At 41.1% G+C, this 17,889-nt stretch overlaps 1 protein-coding gene across 1 annotated transcript; it reads right to left on the reverse strand.

Annotated features, from left to right (window-relative positions):
- On the reverse strand, positions 1 to 14,057 carry kmt5b (lysine methyltransferase 5B). The gene is made up of 10 exons (XM_080427191.1): positions 13,614 to 14,057; positions 8,648 to 8,905; positions 8,202 to 8,349; positions 7,432 to 7,597; positions 7,222 to 7,331; positions 6,679 to 6,845; positions 6,033 to 6,052; positions 5,808 to 5,944; positions 4,711 to 4,910; positions 1 to 4,472 (listed from the first exon to the last, which is right to left on the reverse strand). The coding sequence occupies exons 2-10, from the start codon at positions 8,814 to 8,816 to the stop codon at positions 2,929 to 2,931; spliced, it is 2,661 nt and encodes an 886-aa protein (XP_080283317.1). The 5' UTR covers positions 8,817 to 8,905; positions 13,614 to 14,057; the 3' UTR covers positions 1 to 2,928.
- Between the last annotated feature and the right edge of the window lie 3,832 nt (positions 14,058 to 17,889).

A 17,889-nucleotide genomic window follows, 5' to 3' on the forward strand; every position in this document is an offset into this window, starting at 1 on the left:
GTCACAAAGAAACTTTATATAGTTTTCAAGTATTCAAAACTGTTAAATAAGTACAAGATGTGTTCACATGATTTACATACTGGACAATATAAGCACTGCCCATTTTTAATTCTCTTTACATATTTCCCACTACCCACGCAACACTCTAAAAGGTCCGCAAACTATTCACATTTGTTTTTTAAAGTCATCAATTGGAAATGTGGACAGCGGTCTATCGAACAAAGAGCACACAGACGCAACACCTGGAACAGAATGGAAAGGTTCAGCTGCTGGTGATATGAACAGTACATATGAAGAGAAGAAAGTGGGTTTGACATTCATATGTTGATCCCTTGATCTACGCGGCAGTTCATGACTTGCACACTACAGAAATAATATAATAAAATAATATACAGAAGGACTGAGGATGGCTGTTGAAAAAATTGTCTAGACAAGGGGGGGACAAAACAAAAATCTAGCTCAGCGTTTTCACTCTTCACTTAATTTGATCATATTACAAATTTTGTATAATAAATACGACCATGGCTTTTTAAGGCTGGAGGATAAACCATTTTTCACATAATTTGGCAAGTTAAAAACTGAAATTAGATATATGCCTAATATTGCCTATTAAGAGGTTACAGATAGAAGTGGTTAAAACAATGCCTTTAGCTGTTAAATTCTGCCACCATCTTCCAATCTAGTGCAGTGGTTTTCAAACTTTCTGTACCCAAGTCACACCAATTGGCAAGTCAAAATCTCAGGCACACCTGTACTCAGAGAAAATAGCCAATCTATAAGCTCACTGCTTTGAGCTTGTAGGTCAGCCATTTTGCTATTCTTTAAGATTTGTGGAATTACAAATAAAATTGAAATATTTGCCTATAATGACCAGTTTTAAATATATTTTTAGGGTACATCATTTGCCTCTGTATTGCTAAATTAGTGCCGATACAGCAAATTTAATATTGGAATAATGTGTGGTTGTCAAAAACTCCAAAGGCACACCTGGCCTTGTCTCACGCACATCAGCGTACCTCGGCACACCGTTTGGGAACCACTGATCTAGAGGACTGTTATTTTAAACAAGAAGCCTGGTTTTTGAGGGCGACAAAGTGAAGTAGCACCACAGATGCAGTAAGAAGAGAGCACATCCAATTCTAAGCTAGTTGGTACATTTTAATGAATAAATGACCCCGCCCCAATACCTCCACTGTCAATGGAAGCCAACTTGAATGTCCTACAATGTGATCTATATAAATGAATCATTGGAGAGAAAATAATCCACAGATTTGGGGAACAATGGAACAGTCTTTCTGTACATTACTTTTATGAATTCATAACAGATTTAAACAAAACAAAAAATAAGAATAGACAACCTTTACAAATGTAAGCTATTGAGTATTGATTTTGAGCTACCAATCAAAATGATAAGGGTTAAGAGGTTTGAACAATCATTTGTACCAGGTAACCATTATGCAGTGGTTTCAAAACTCCAATAACCCACGAATTGGTCCTTTGTACACCGTCATCTCTTGACTGTATTGTACTGTGTTTTTACATGATGGAATTCAAACAGGATGAATCCGATTTGATTACAGTGAATGAGCAACTGGAGTTTATTCACCTATACACTGTTCTATTACAACTGTCAACATGCATTACTGTTGTAATCCATACATGATACATCTAAACTTAAATGGTTTATTTTCAATGCCTTTCTGTTGGTACAGGGGACTCAATTCATAATTAGCACATTTTCTTTCAGATTTGGTGTCATTGTCAAACTCATTCAACTTGCACAGAAAGCACTCTGATCACCGAGCCACTGGAACTCCAGTGTTTCTTCGCAAGGAAACCACTGGATAATGAGAACATGGCACAGATTTCAGACTAAACTGCCGCATATTTTCAGGATGCTTCTGGACCAACCATTCCATACATTACGTATGGTTTGCCACACAAATTACAAGCTATGAGACAAAAACAAAACAAAAAGCTCAATAAAAATCTGCCTATGAGACAGAGGGGATAGTCACCATACTGTACACTTTCTACAATATCCATGTCCATTATGAATATAACAAGTGCATTCACTTAAAGGAACAGTTAAAGAAAAACAAATTCTCTTACTTTTTACTTGACAGGGTTCTACCAGAGTAATAAGACAAATGATAATATGAAACATACCCAACAACTTCCCCCAGCTTATGTTTAGCTATCAGCACCTAACAAATAGACTGGATGAGCAAAGTCATTGTGCCCATGCAATGTGAAGTCATCTGCATTAGTATGAACTCAAATTATGCTAATAAGCTGATGGTGGATAATACAACTTAAGTGAACAACAGAGATTTGTTTTAGGTTAACAGCTCCTTTAATTTAATAATGTTCATTTTTAGATTTTCAGCCACATTTGTTTTTAAATTACTGTACTTGTTTTACATCAACAACAGTTGATTAGTGAGTCATCGTTATCTATATTTACATTGTACAGTAGGAGTGATAACCTCCAGAGCTTATGCATCGAGCTTGTAACCAAAAACAAAAAAAGTTACAAATACGTGAAACTAGAGGCAGTCAAGATTAAAATAAAAAATGTAAGACTTTTGTCTCATTTCATATTTGCATTGTGGACGTGTTTCAGTACTGTGCCTTCATCAGAGCTACATCAAAACACGTTGGTAGCTGCGTATCTTTTAAATAAGCTAGTACCATCATGTTTAGACGTTGCTCTGATGAAGGCACAATGCAGAAAAAGGTGCTTAGTCTGATTTATTCCACAATACAAAATGTGAAACTGAACTATAAGTTGCATGTTTTACTCTATTCCTGGCGTGCTGCCATTTCCACTAATTCTGTGTTTTTGTCGTTACAAGTTCTTGACTATAGCTGAGCACCCGCAGCCAAGGAGGCAATTAGAGGAAGCAGACCTGTTCTGCATTTAATTTATGCATTGAGCCTCAGTGACTGATCCTCCCTCCTCCTGGAGGAGATATCGATGTCTATGGAGTCTTTGCCCACTATGAGTCGGAGGCGCTTTGCCGGTGGGAGTGGAATGAAATCGTCTTCGAACTCATTGTCAAAGTAGTCGTCTTCGTCGTCATCCTCCTCGTCGTCGTCGTCATCGTCGTCCTCATCGTCGTCCTCATCATCCTCATCGTCGTCCTCATCTTCAGATGTCGACTCTGCCAGGGCACCTTGGGTCCGATGCGCACCATTCCTGGACTCCATACTCTGATGACCCGTGTCTCCGTTGTAGGAGATCTGATCTGACTTTGCCTGGGCTATTCTCCGAGCATCGTCCTCCCTCTTCAGCTGGATCTTCAGCTTGGTGGAGCTATGGTGGCTCACAGGGGAATAGCTATTGTTCAGTTTGGCAACGTATGAGCTGCCCTTATCTTTGTCATGGTCCTTACTGAACTTGATGCTGATCTTGTTGGAGGAGGTGGACGTTGGGTTGGCCGCGGAGGCCGACGTGCTGGACGAGCCGATCGTTTCACTGGGGTCATTCTTGCTACTGCTGCTGTCCCTCCGCCGGCGGAGCGTCAGCTTGGGGATACCGGTGCTGTTTTCCAGGATCAGCTGTGCGTCGTAGCGGGTGATTCGACGCTTCTTCTTCGACTTGCTTTGTGACCGGCAGGTACTCTTGCCCTTGTCCCTGCGGAGGGTCTTGCTGCCATTTGCAATACCATTGTAGTCCCGGTGCCGGTCACTGTAGCCCAGTAGCATATTACTACAGTCAGTGAAGTTGCCAGTGTGAGTAGTTGGTGTTACCGGCACAAATGACTCACCATACGTGTCTTCGCATTTAATTGTCCTCTCAGGCCTGAGCCGTGACACACGTTTGCGCCGGGTGCAGGATCCTTGTCTGCTGTAGCTAGCCTCTAGTCCTGGCTGCTCCAGCCCTAACCCGTGGTGGAGATATTCCTCCATGTCAGCCGGCTCTGTTTTAATGACCACCCCACCAGGGACTGGACTCAAGCCATCCAAAGCACTAGGCTCCAGCTTAACTCCGCCTGCAGATTCTTGGGCTTTTACAAGGGTCCGCGTGGACCTGCGAGTTCTGTAAGTGCAAGACTGGCTCCCCTCACAGCCCGGTGCTCCTGGTAGATTGTTATTCTCCTTGGCCGCGTGACGGGTCAGGCAGCCCCGCTGGCCCAGAGTCTGCTGCATCGTTCCCTGTGGATCTTTTTCTTTCTTGATGACGAGACCTTTACACAGCGTCTGCGTCCCCTTTGTCTCCACATGACCCAGCCGGCAATTCTCTCCTTTGGCCAATGCCTTGGGCTCTGCCCCTCTCCCGCGACTACGCAACTGGACTTTACTTAGTGAAGGCTTGGATGGGGATTTGAGTCTCTTTGGTACCCTGTTATTGTTTATGTGACCTTGTTTAGAAGGTGAGGTAGAATTAAGAGCTCTTGAAAGAGTCTGTCTGGTTTGAGTCCTGGTTTTGCTGAACTTCATGCCAGGAGAAGTTCTTTTCCTTACAGCTACAAAGAAAAGAAAACACATTGTTTATTTTAGGGCACATTTTTCCATTCAGTCAGCCAAACAAAGAAAGATTAGAAACTAAGCAATCTAGAATATGCCTGCACGGAACAAACTAATTGACTACTATATAAAATACTGTATAACTGATTTATATTTCATTGGTGTAGGTTATTGCATATTTCCAAGAATGGTGTGCATCAATATAAAAAGGCTCTGTATTATAAAGAGAGCTCTTACATGGATGTGTTTTTGGCATTTCCTGAGAGTCTACATCGGTGTGGGAGCCGACAGAGTGACTGTCTGAGCTCCTGCTCCCTTCTCCTAGCTTCTTCAGCCTGTTCAGACGCTTGTCCGTCTCCCGCAACCCGTATTTGCTGTTGATAACTGGCACCTCCACTGGCAACCCCACTTTAGATTTGAAAGCACCAGTTCCTCGACTGTAAATAAATAAAACAAAATGTTATGTTACACAAAGCTACATTTATCCTCATTAGACAACTATTGGCTGGACTTAGTCTAGTGGTTCTCATACTCGCTAATAATTTCAGGGACCCTCATAACTCTGTGAGTGTACAAATGGAACCAAATTGACCCTTGGTTCCATAGGGGTACATTTGGAATCCCCCCCAAGGAACTTTGAGAACCACTGACTTAATCATTTCCGCAAACATTCCCATTTATTTATGCATTCATATTTCAGTGTGTTTTGGACCAAGCAAGATACTTCTGCATTAATTTGCATTTGAACAACTAAAACAAATTATGGGATTGTGCTCACTGCTCATTTAGCCAAGGATATGAGGTCCTTTTAAAGATACGTTATGCTATCCTATATGCACCTGTGGTTATTCAGTTATTTATTGCCTAAGTCACAAGTTGAACACTCACATAGTGACCAGCACACAGTCATTACAGTTTTAACTACATTCTACAACATACATAGAAGTGGTTATGGTATGGGTTTTTAGAGGTTCTCCACTGGTTCTTCAGCTTAGGTATCTCTAATATAGCACATTTGACAAAGCACATTTAAGACAGAAGAGGTCCCTCTATGATTAACCACTTTTAGTGCCATTTAGCACCATATACACACTGTGTGTGTGTGTGTGTGTGTGTGTGTGTGTGTGTGTGTGTGTGTACATGGCACATCCATCCATGCAACTATCCAATACTTATCCAGTACTGTATAAGTATGTAAACTGAATTCACACTTTTTTATCTCCTGAACTAAATCATTATTATATCTACACAATTCTGCATATACTGTTGATCGGCTCTTCTGATTACACATCTCTGTTTTGTCGTTACAACATAAATAAAAGTTTAGGACCTACCGTTCGCATGTATAGCATTCACAAAATTCATTGCTTTCTCCAAAGAAACCATCTCCATAGTAACAGGAGATTTCCTCTCCTGGTTCAATGTCCCTCAAAACCTTGACACATGCCGTGTCTCGTCCAGTCGATACGAACTGAAAGAAAAAACACTTACATTACCATCAAGCGGTTACTCTGCATGCTACATGTATCACCAAAGGATGATGTTTTTAAAGCTCCTACCTTGCAATTTGGCCGGCAGTCTGAAAATAAAAATGGGAGAGGACAGAACTTGTAAGTAAAACATCATAACCCAGGGCAAACTTCATCATGTGTGGGAATGAGTTAAAATTCTAATTTAACCACTTGAACCCTAGCGTCCCTATTCTGGCATGTCATAAGAGGCAAACATTTGGCAGAAATACCTGATCTACAAGCTCACAGCTCGTTTTGACGCATTGTTGAGCTAGCAGATCGGCTATTTTCGGGAAAGATTTGGTGTAGAGCAGGGGTGGGCAACTTTGATGATGGAGAGGGCCACTATATTTCCACACTCACTCCAGAGGGCCACATTGCATAATTTTGTTGTTGTTTTGCCATTGTTGAATTAAAAAGTAACAAAAAGTAGCATTTAGTTATACTTGTTAACTTTTAGAACTTAAATACATAGGACACAAAAGACAATCGAATTTTTGTCATTGAGCTACTAAGCTACTGACTAAAGTAATTAAAGCAGGTCATGTTTGGAATTGTAACAGCTGGAATCAATAACCGGGGACCCCGGTCAATGAAGTATATAGAGTTTAAGTGGTTAAAATCCTTCTAAGACTTCACTCGCGTTATCAGTTATGATCATGTCATGTCAACTATCCACTACAAAAACGGATACCATGATTGATGAAGGCGGCCGGCCCCAACCATAGCTGAGCACAGTTCTTGCGAGTGGAATACATGACACTGAAGTCATTCTCCCCATGGCGAAGCAACATGTTTTCCTCACTCTCTGACAGTTCTGCAATGCATCCCACCAAGTACTCAATCTTATCATTTCTCTTCCTGTAATCCGTTGGGGGAAAAAAAAAAATTAAAGCCACGTCTTCACTACAGTGCCAGAATTTAAGAATGTAAGTGAACCAAAGTATAACATACAGTAGCACCCTGCATCATAACTTCTTCATATTCACATATTGTATATTTTTAGGCAGTTTTTTGCTTGGCTTAGACAGTAATAGTGTAGGGATACAGAAAGGTGGGGTTAGAGAAGGAAAATGACAGCCGGATTGGAACCATGAACGTTAAGGTGTGGTAATAACACCGGGAGGTGTAGTGGGGACATGGAGGTGGGGTAAGACCTTGGGGTGTAGAGAGGACATGAAGGTGGGGTAAGGGCTGGAAGTGAAATAAAAACTTGAGATTTATAAGGATTTCTCACCACTCCTTTGTTGCCACAATTTTAGCTCCATTTTGCTCCGATGAATAGCGATTACAAGGGAGAATTTCAAACCCACTGTCTGTGGCAAACATTCGAAGATAGACGAACACCTGTGCAAATAAATATAAAGATTAGGTTAAAACTTGTATTGATGGACATTCTGGAAACAAAAGAACCATGTCTCATTTTAGAGTGATGATGATATCTGACATGTTGTTTGAAGAGCTTCTCCTGGGCTTTCGTCTTGTGGAGAAAATGGTGTCGAGACCAGTCTCCTGAAGTCAACGCTCTGAAGCCCTTCTCCAAGTTGTCATGTTTCTTGAAGCGCTCAATGATTTCCTTCAGTTCCTCATTCCTTCCCTTGATAGGTCGAAATCTGCAGTCAAACGTGAATGACAAAACGTTGAAATTAAATTGACTGCAACCTGTAGTAATTGTTCCGAGATGAATGCAGAAAGAATTCTGCACATTGATAGGAGCTATTTACCCATCATGCCTATAGTGCCGTCAGCAGCAATGGTTCTCAAAACCGTTCTATTAAGCTCAGGTTACACTCCTGTCGCACGGTGGTGCCGCATGCCAAAATGAATAGATCTTAAAGCCAATGCTAGCTTTAAGACCTGCTCTTTTTATAAAGCGTCATGGTCATGTGAGTGATAAATGAATTATTATATTGCAATATCAGCGAGTCCACTAACTAGGGGTGTCAGAAAAAAAAATTTCGAAACGCGATTCTACTGTTGGACGATTCAGAATCGATTCTCATTTTCAAAAAAAATAAAAGCTACGCAAAATGTACTCTGCTCTCATGCCAGCAGACTGGAGTAGATCGTGGAATCCTATGTTTTGAATGGAGAATCGTTTTGAATCGGAAAAAAACGTTTGAATAGAGAATCATTTGTTTTGAAAAAAAAATCGGAATCGTAACCCCAAGAAGCAGAATCGAAAGATAGCAGAAGATTCACAGCCCTACCACTAACCTGGTGTTCATCTTGTGAGTCTGAAAGCCCAGATATGGATCCAGGATGAGGCTGGTGGTCAGGTCATCATTCTCACACAGCTCTTTGGCAGTCATACCTGAAGTCGGCACATAGCGCCTCTCTGCCTCCAGGCTGGCCGTGGCAAATCCTGTGACAAATAACAATAAAAAACACCTTGTTTTTAATAATATTGTATTGTGACATGTGAAAAAAAACATTTTTTGGGACACTTTTTTTAAAAGTATGAAATAGGGCTAAAACCAGGAAAAGACAACACTTTTGCCATATCATGATATCCAAAATCCCAGACGATATCCAGTCTTCTATCAAGATATTAATATAATATCGATATATTCCCCAGCCCTGGTGGTGATGAGTATTAGCTTGCGATTGGATTATACATAGGATATACTATACGTTTAGAACCATTGAAACATCTCACTCACTGCGACTACATCTCCTGTTGCTAGGGTGGCTCTTGCCAGGGCGCGGGGACGTCCGCTGTGCGAGCTGAGAGCGGGTCTGGCTCTGGGTCACTGGCTGCTCACTGGAAAACCTGCTTCCATGTCGTCTGCCATTTAATACCATGTTCTTGGATTCGCCCAGCCACTTCATAACCACAAGCCCCCTGGTCCAGTTGCATTTAGTCTCCGAGTTGAAGGGACACGCTTGGGTGGGGAAGACTGGGGTCTAGGATTTGAAACCTGGAGAAGGAAGTAGAAAGAATAGAATCAAGAAGGGTTCCGTTTGTTACTCACTCATACAAGATACAAGCAGGGAAATGTTGGCATGGCATGTTCTGCAAGACCGTGCCAATAACAATACATTAATACAGACACATACAATACTGGATTGTAATGAAATAAAACAAAATAAAAACGAGATGAAAATGAGGTAAGACACACAAAGTACAGGTAAGACACACAAACACACACACACACACACACCTTCAAAAACACTTGGCAGCAATGGGAAAATGTGCATAATTGGGAGGGGGTATAATGGAATGCATTGTGAGCTAAGGTACATGCTTATATACATCAAGTACCCTTATCTATGCACACTACTGCAAGTAACTGTGTGCGCAAAATAACATGGTTACAACCTGCATAATTTGATAAATTAATACACAAGTATTCTGTGACTGATTTTACTTTTATTTGTATGCTATGCTGCCCTCTGGTGGTTATAGCTCTGTGAAGATGGCTCAACACCCATCTGTGAAACTATACTACTAAACTGAATTAAACATTGCAATAAAGCCAAGTTTTATTGCAATGTATCCTATATTTGTAAAACAAAAGACAAACATATCCTGTGTTTGTAAAACAAAAAACAAACATATCCTTGTGTTTGTAAAACAAAAGACACAAAAATATCATTACGAATTATGTTGGATTTGTGAATGGGGAAATATGGCTACAATATCCAAGTATCAATGCATGCAGTAGAGGTTTGAGACGAGGGAGACTTCAAAACCCAAGACCTTCCTAATCTGGGTAAATAAAATAATTTGTAAACTTCCTCAGTATTTACTGTTGATGTGTCCTGGTCAAGACATTTCAGACCAAACCATCTAGGGCAGTGGTTCTCAACCAGTGGTCCTTGAGGGTGTTCCAGGGGGTCCCCAGCAAAAGTTTTAATACATTTTCACCCCTTTATCCATATTGTATACGTTGGCTATTTAAAAATAGCAGATATACAAGCTCACAGCGCCTTCGTGCCGTGCTGCGAGTTTGTGTATCTGCTAAATCTTCTCTTCTGGCGGTCCCTGGCACAAAACATTTTCAGATGGGGGTCCGCGGCCAAATATATATCTTTAATTTAGCGGTCCTTGGCATGAAAAAGGTTGAAAACCACTGATCTAGGGAATCTACACAGTGATCAACAGTAGAAGACTGTGGTTTTATGGGACAATTGCTAGGTATGAATGTGTGCATAATATAGATATGAAAAATGTTATTGAACACCCAACTAGTGGTTGATTAAATGCACCAGTGACGGACGGTGCAACACCTTGAATTAGTTGGCATCGTTCATTTTATGCCCTGGGTAATTCTGACAAAGAAGCCCTGTGTAGTTCTAACAAAGAAAACCAACAAAAGGCCTATACTGACCATTACACTGGTCTTGTAGCACCACTTAGTGGCAACGTGCAATTACACTTTGGCTAACTGTCAAGCTTGATCATATCGACGTGTGTGCCATCATCCATGCCTAATGATCATTGGTTAATTGATTTATGGAGCATACTTCATGCCTACAGTTATAATAGGCACATGGGTCCTCTAGAACAGATGCAAGGAAAAGACACCCGACTACAGTACAAGGACACATAATACAGAAAGATGCCAAATATTATTATTATTCCAATGTTTTCAAAGACACAATGAATACTTTGGGTGACTCAATGTAGGACCAACAAAGCCTTTATAATTAGGCTTACATGCCTTGAATCAAGCCCAAATAAATCTGTACATGAAATCCCTCAACACAGCATGAAAGGTTAGTGACATTAACATACAAGCGTGATTCTAAATGAATCTGTTAACGTGTAAAGTAAACGTACAGTGACAAACACACCCCAAAACCACTTAATGCCAAACAGAAGCCTCTTCATTTGCCTCATTATAATAACTGCACCACAGGTCATGTTTGTACATTTGACGTAACACAAAACGTGTTACATTTACAATGTAATTATACACATTGACATGTGACATTCTGCAGAAGGAAACCTGAAAGAAAGGCCATGCCAAAATGCTGATAAGAGCAGCTGGCTCTCGTGTTGGCCTCAAGGTTTGCCAACAACTGCGCTCTCTCTCTTTCCCTCTCTCCATCCATCGATTGGAGTTAAACTTCCCCAGATGAGCCAAACTAAATGCCGTGTTCAGATTTAGTTTCTCAGGACAGATGTGTTGCTCCCACAAGTTTTCAAACGCTTCCGGCAACTAACAGTCTAACTCGGAATGTAATGGAAACTAAATTAGTTTAGCAGAAATTGGCAATTAAAAAAAAAAAAAATTGAAAATACATTTTCATAAACACTGTGTCGTGATTGGTCAAATGCCCTTTCCGTCTGAAGAGCAGGTGACAGCTTCCTTTTCTCAACTTTTCAGTGGGTGAAATTACAGACTGTGGCATTCCAAAATTGTGGAAGAAGATAGTTTGTTTATGCGTTTATTTGGACGGGACAGCGCATATTAATGAACACCACACATACAATGCCGTGTAAATACACCAGATTTAGCAAGAATGCTAATTTACATCCGTAGTCCCCATACAGAAAACAGCAAAATTACAAAAAAGAGCAGATATAAACATTACTAAAAGGGTACCAACAGAAGAGAAAAGTAAAAGTAAAAAATGCCTAGTTTTGACGTAAAATACAAGTCTGGTGTCTGGTTTGAGGATCTATATTCAGACTAGTAATGCTGTGTTCAGAGTAGGCTAGGATCGATTTGCTTTGCAGTATGTACAGAGCGGATACGGAAACGGTCTGTGTGCGTGCATGTTACGCATGTCTGGACATTGCCGGATGCAGTAGGCGGGCTTCAGACCGGATGTGAGCACCGCACAGTAAACAGAAATGCAAGGTTTTAGTTCAGAGTACCGGCGACACGCTTTGTCACCGGTCTAACCCAGTGTTGCCACGTCCGCTTATAATAAGCAACTTTGGGCTTGTTTTTGTGTAGTAAGTTGCTTGTAAATATTGGTGGTTGCGTTTTTTTGGGCTTGTTTCTAAAGTGTACTTGCTTATTTAGGCGTGCTTCCCATTTCTTTATATTATTATTTAAACCAATAGCTCTCAAATATTTTCATGAAAAAGTGTTGTGCCAGCCAGGGAGCATTTGTTAGAATATTAAAAAAGAGATCCAAATATTCCACATTTAATGAAAGATTTTTTTTTAAATAGCAGATCTACAAGTTCACAACGTGTCGCATCGCGACGCGCAGTGAGCTTGTAGAACAGCTATTTTCAAATAGCCAACGCATGATAGGTTTCAAAGTGCTCATGTGGCTTAAGTTGCTTCATTTTGGGCTGTTTTCCTAGACCTGGTATACTTGATTCTCTCGCACAATCTGGCAACACCGGTCTGAACCCAGCATTATACTTCACCTCAACACGGTGTCGCTTGTCAAAAAGATGATCTACACAGTACACACACATATCTACAAGCTCACAACGCTGCGCTACGACGGCTTAACGTCACTGAAACACTATCACGTCAACATCTACTTTGAAAGTGAAACAAACAACACGCCATTTAAACACCAACTGAACTCACACCAAAAAATGACGTTATTTCCAAGTGAAAAGGTCTCGGTTACTTTTTTTTCTATTTTGGAAATACGTCATTTTCTGTCGAAAATAAACCACTTTTCCGAGTTGAAAATTATACCTCTCATTTTGTGAGATAACGATCATAGTGAAATAACTATAACGAATAAAACTTATAATAACCGTAAGTTATAATAACAATCATAACTTGGCATGAAAGCTACTAGCTTGGGTCCAAAGCAGTGCCGTCAACAACACATTCGGCCGAACAAAAACACAAAACAATGCCCCATTCTCACCGACAATAAACAATCAAAAGTAACTATTTGAATAAATAACAAACTCAGCCGTTACAGATTATTGGGATTTAAACATTGACATGCTAGCAAGATGCTAACATCCACTGAACCGACGTTTTATCAACAGCAGCCGACACAGTTTACAAATAACACGGATAATACCATATTATGTGTTTTAAATGTGTATAAATGAGCTCTCATTTGCATGTAATAAATAGCCAGTTAGCTAACAGTTAGCTTCGATCATAGCTAACGCTGCGATGGGGAAAGGATGAGAAGCTAACATGCTAACAGGGCTAGCAAGGGCTTTGAAAATAGCCGATCTACAAGCTCACCACGCGTCGCCTACGCGACGCGCGGTGAGCTTGTAGATTGGCTATTTTCGGTGGAAGAAAGCTAACGGGCTAACGTGCTAACCCGGGGCTATTCGGCTCCCAAAACTGCCAATCTAACGCTGCGATGGGGAAGGAGGAAGCTAACATGCTAACAGGGCTATCAGCTCGAAAATAGCCGATCTACAAGCTCACAATGCGTCGCGTCCACGACGCATTGTGAGCTTGTAGATCGGCTATTTTCGGCATGCTAACCAGGCTATTTGACTCACAAAAAAGCAAATCGAGGTAATTGATCCCTCAACTAATGGCGCTATGATGCATTTTATCAGCCCATGTGTTTATACGTTTTTTCTGTGATAAATGACTCGTTGATCTCATGGTTATTGATCATTGATCATATTTATCAGCAGACTGAGTGGTATTTTGAGGCGTTGTTTAAACTGTTTAGGGCTCGACACACAACACAAACACAACAAATAAACACAATCATACTCACTGCACTTGCACGTCTCCTCTTGACACCACACAGTGGGTCAACGCACGATCGTTCTCAAAAAACACAAAGAGTCCACATTTGCCCACGAAACGATCCCCCTTAAACACGAAAATATCACAGGAAACACATTTTTATCTCAGAAATTAACATTAAAATCCAAGATGGCGGCGATCGCAGAAGAGGCGAGAGAGAGAGAAAGCCGCAGCACCGCCTTTCTCGACAAATAGATCCCGGATCGGCACGGATCGATTCCTGATCTCGATCTGTCGATCAGATCCGGATCAATACTTTAGGGCATCGGGGGAAAACGACTTTGTTCCCGTATTTTAGGCGAGAGCGAGTGGCTTCATGGGAGAACAGTCGCGCACCGCTCTCGCAGTGTGTAGAAAACATTCTCGGATGAACACACATAAAGTAGTGCTGCATAAACAAACCTCTTCACGACGCTTCCGAGGCTGAATCCAACGACAAGTCAGTCAGTGGAGAACGGTGGGCAGCGTTGCCAGATTTTGCGAGAGAAATAAGCAACCACATGTAGGAAAACATTGCCCAAAAGAACTTAGGCCACATGAGCACTAAATTAGACCCTCCAGAAGAACGCGGGCTAAAATCCTTGATTTTGCGATTAAATATGCGGTGTTTTTATGTGATTTTATGCTGTGAAATTGCGGGATGTTGCGAAATATGCGAAAAGTTGCGAAATATGTGAAATAAGCAGAAAGTTGTGAAATATGTGAAAAGTCGCGACATAATATGTCGCGACTTTTCCTATATGTCGCGACTTTTCCTATATTATAGGAAAAGTCGCGAATTTTCCTATATTATAGGAAAAGTCGCGACATCTTAAACAAGCTTAAGCTGCGTGCTTAATGAGAGTTCCAGTTTAGTAGACCTTGTATTGTGAATTTGTACTTCCATGTACTGTTATGTACTGTCATGTACTATTCTCATGTCTTACTAAATAAACTACATCAATCAATCAATCAGTCGCGAAATATGCAAAAAGCTGCGAAAATGTATGAACTATGTGGGAAGGTTCTGCAGAAATATGCAATTATTCGTCCTTTTGGGGGAAAAAAATCCTCCCCGCATAATCTGCGCCATTTGGCTGATTATGCACTACTACATTATGCGATCGCATAATAACATTTTTCTGGAGGGTCTAACCTTAAAACTATATGCATCGGCTATTTGAATAGCAGATCTACAAGCTCACATGTTGCAACACGTCACTACATTGTGAGCCTGTAGATCGTCTATTTTCAAAAACTCTTGCAATAAAATGTGGAATATATGGAAAATGTTGTCACATTCACAACACAAATGCTCCCTATAGCTGGCACAAAACATTTTCATGAAAATATTTGAGAACCATGCACTGGTTAAATAAAGAAAATAAAAAATTGGAAGCAGGTTTAGTAGACCTTTTTTTTATTGAATATTTTATTAGGCAAAAAATGTAAAACAGCACAGTTACATTTAAAATACTTTGTCTAACAGGTCCGTTCATGAAAGTCCTTGCGGTCTTGTTTCCAATGAGGGCCTTGGTTTTAAATTCATAGACATAGTGGCACCACAGTTCAAATATAAACACAAAAAAACAGAAAAAGATAACACTATGCACAACAAAAAATAAAAATAGGGGGGGGGGGGGTCGGGAAATGGGAACTACCTCCTCTTTTGGCCTCCTGAAAGGTGAGTTTTTAAGGCTCTTTTAAATGAGCCCAGCAAACTGCATTTTTTGAGGGATGGGGTTAGACTATTCCAATCCTGGGTGGCAGTGCTGTAGAAGGAGAATTTGCCCATGTTTGTTTTATGGGTGGGTGGTACCAAATTGTTGTTAACGCTCCCTCTAGTATTAACTTTTTGGAGGTATTTACTCAGATATGCGGGAATAGGGTAGCCTGGTAAACCCCCCTCCCTCCGGAAATCTCATTTGCATTTGAGTGTCGCAAGCTTCTTCCATTTGACAGAGTCAGGTTAGGAATAGGGGGCATATCGGGCAAATTTGCATTCACAATTTTGAAGACAAGTCCCATTTTTAGTTGTTTAACCCTGTCTTCCACCCTGAGCCAGCCTAGGCTGGCAAAATGGGTGGGAGAAAGGTGGGACATGGGCCCAGTCCGAGGAGTAGCCGAATCCGTTTGTTTTGGGAGGTTTGAAGCTTAGTCTTCAGTGACACTGAGGTGTTGGAGTACCAAGAGGTGCAAGCATAGTTAAAAACTGGCTGAATCAGGGCCCCTGAGAGGGTCCTAAGGGCCTGAGGGTTGACAAAAGAGGAAACTGCCCATAAATTTGGTTCTCTGGTTTACTCTTTTGACCACCTTTGTTGCCATGCTTTCACCTGTCAGGTATTTGTCAAGAATACAACCCAAATAGGTCAGCTCTTCTTTGCTAGAGATAATTGTGTTTGATTGATTGATTGATGTAGTTTATTTAGAAAGACATGAGAATAGTACATGACAGTACATAACAGTACATGGAAGTACAAATTCACAATACAAGGTCTACTAAACTGGAAACCCTCATTAAGCATTACGCTTGTTTAAGATGAGGACCCCATGCACACAAATCATGATGAAATATAAGAGGCAGGCAGATATACACACTACTATACAGAATGTCATACAATCAGCTTTCAGGTTACTGGTATGACGAGAGAGAAAAAAAAAAAAAAAAAAAAAAAAAAAAAAAAAAAATATATATATATACAAAAGAGGAAAATGAAAGAGGGGGGGGGGGGGGGTAGGGAGGGGTAGGTTAAGACTTAGACAGGGGCCATTTTCGAATTGCAGCCTCCTGAAGGTGTATCTTTAGGGCAGTTTTGAAAGTGAGTAGGGTTTTACACTCCTTTACTCCTTTTGGTAGGGCATTCCACATTTTTGATGAATAGCATGAGAATGAGTTCATACCCTTAGTTGAGCCAAATCTGGGTTGAACATGATCAGTGGAGCTGCCTCTGGTGTTATGATCATGGACTTCATTAACATTTTTGAAGTATTTTGACAAATACAGGGGGATCCCAATGTTGTGGTGTATCTTGAAGACCAGGCCCATAGCAAGTTGCTGTACTCTGTCCTCAACCCTAAGCCATCCAATCCTAGCAAAATGAGCAGGGGTTAGATGGGTTCTGTGATTGAGGCCAAGAAGTAGCCTTACAAGTTTGTTTTGGGATGTTTGGAGCCTTGTTTTTAAGGCCTTGGAGGTGTTGTGATACCATGAAGTGCATGCATAATCATAATGACCTTGAATGAGGGCCCCTGCAAGAATCTTCAGAGTATTCTTACTGACTAGGCGATCAATCCTCCACAAATAGCGTGTTGTTCGGTTGACATTTTTGATCACTTTTTCGGCGTTTTTGTTACCGGAGAGGTTTGCCTCCAAGATGGAGCCCAGGTAGGTAATTTCATCCTTTCTTTTGATGACATTATCACCCACTTTGATCGTGAAACTCTCTGCCTTGCTAAGGTTAGGACTGGACCCAAAGAGGATGGATTCAGTTTTACCCAGGTGTAATGAAAGTTTGTTGTCAGAGAGCCAGATGCAGATCTTGTTGAGTTCGGAGCTGAGAGTTTTCTCAACCTGCAGCCTGTCCCTGTCCGAGACTAGCAGGGCCGAGTCATCTGCGAACAGGAACAGCTTGCAGTCGCAGGCCGATGACATGTCATTCACATATATCAGGAACAGTAAAGGTCCTAGTATACTTCCTTGTGGGACACCACAAGTCACAGGGAGGGGGGGGGACTGGGTGCCGTTTACTTCCACCACTTGCTCCCTCCCTTCCAGGTAGGATCTCATCCAGTTCACTGACGTATCATCAAAACCTATTGCTTTGAGCTTATTGATCATAATTGGGTGATTGACGGTGTCAAAGGCCTTTTGGAGGTCCAGCATGACCATGCCGCAATATTTGCCCTTGTCGACATCTTGTTTGATAGAGTCGTTCAAATAGAGAAGGCATGTGTCAGTGGAGTGGTTTGTTCTGAAACCAGATTGGAATTTGTAAATTAGATTTTTTTCGGCAAGATACTTATCGACCTGTTCATAGACTATTTTTTCCATGACTTTCGAGATGGAGCTAAGAATAGAAATAGGGCGGTAGTTGCCAGGGTCTAATTTGTTTCCTTTTTTGTACAGAGGGGTCACCCTTGCTTTTTTGAAATCGTTAGGGACCCGTCCCTGTATGATGGAGAGGTTTATTATGTGGGTAATGATTGGAGCAATGGAGGCGGCCGAGTCTTTTAGAAATTTGGCGGGGATATTGTCGAGGCCTGTG

The sequence above is a fragment of the Gymnoscopelus braueri genome, assembly GCF_963280865.1.
Source record: "Gymnoscopelus braueri genome assembly, chromosome: 1".
NCBI classification, from domain to species: Eukaryota; Metazoa; Chordata; class Actinopteri; order Myctophiformes; family Myctophidae; genus Gymnoscopelus; species Gymnoscopelus braueri.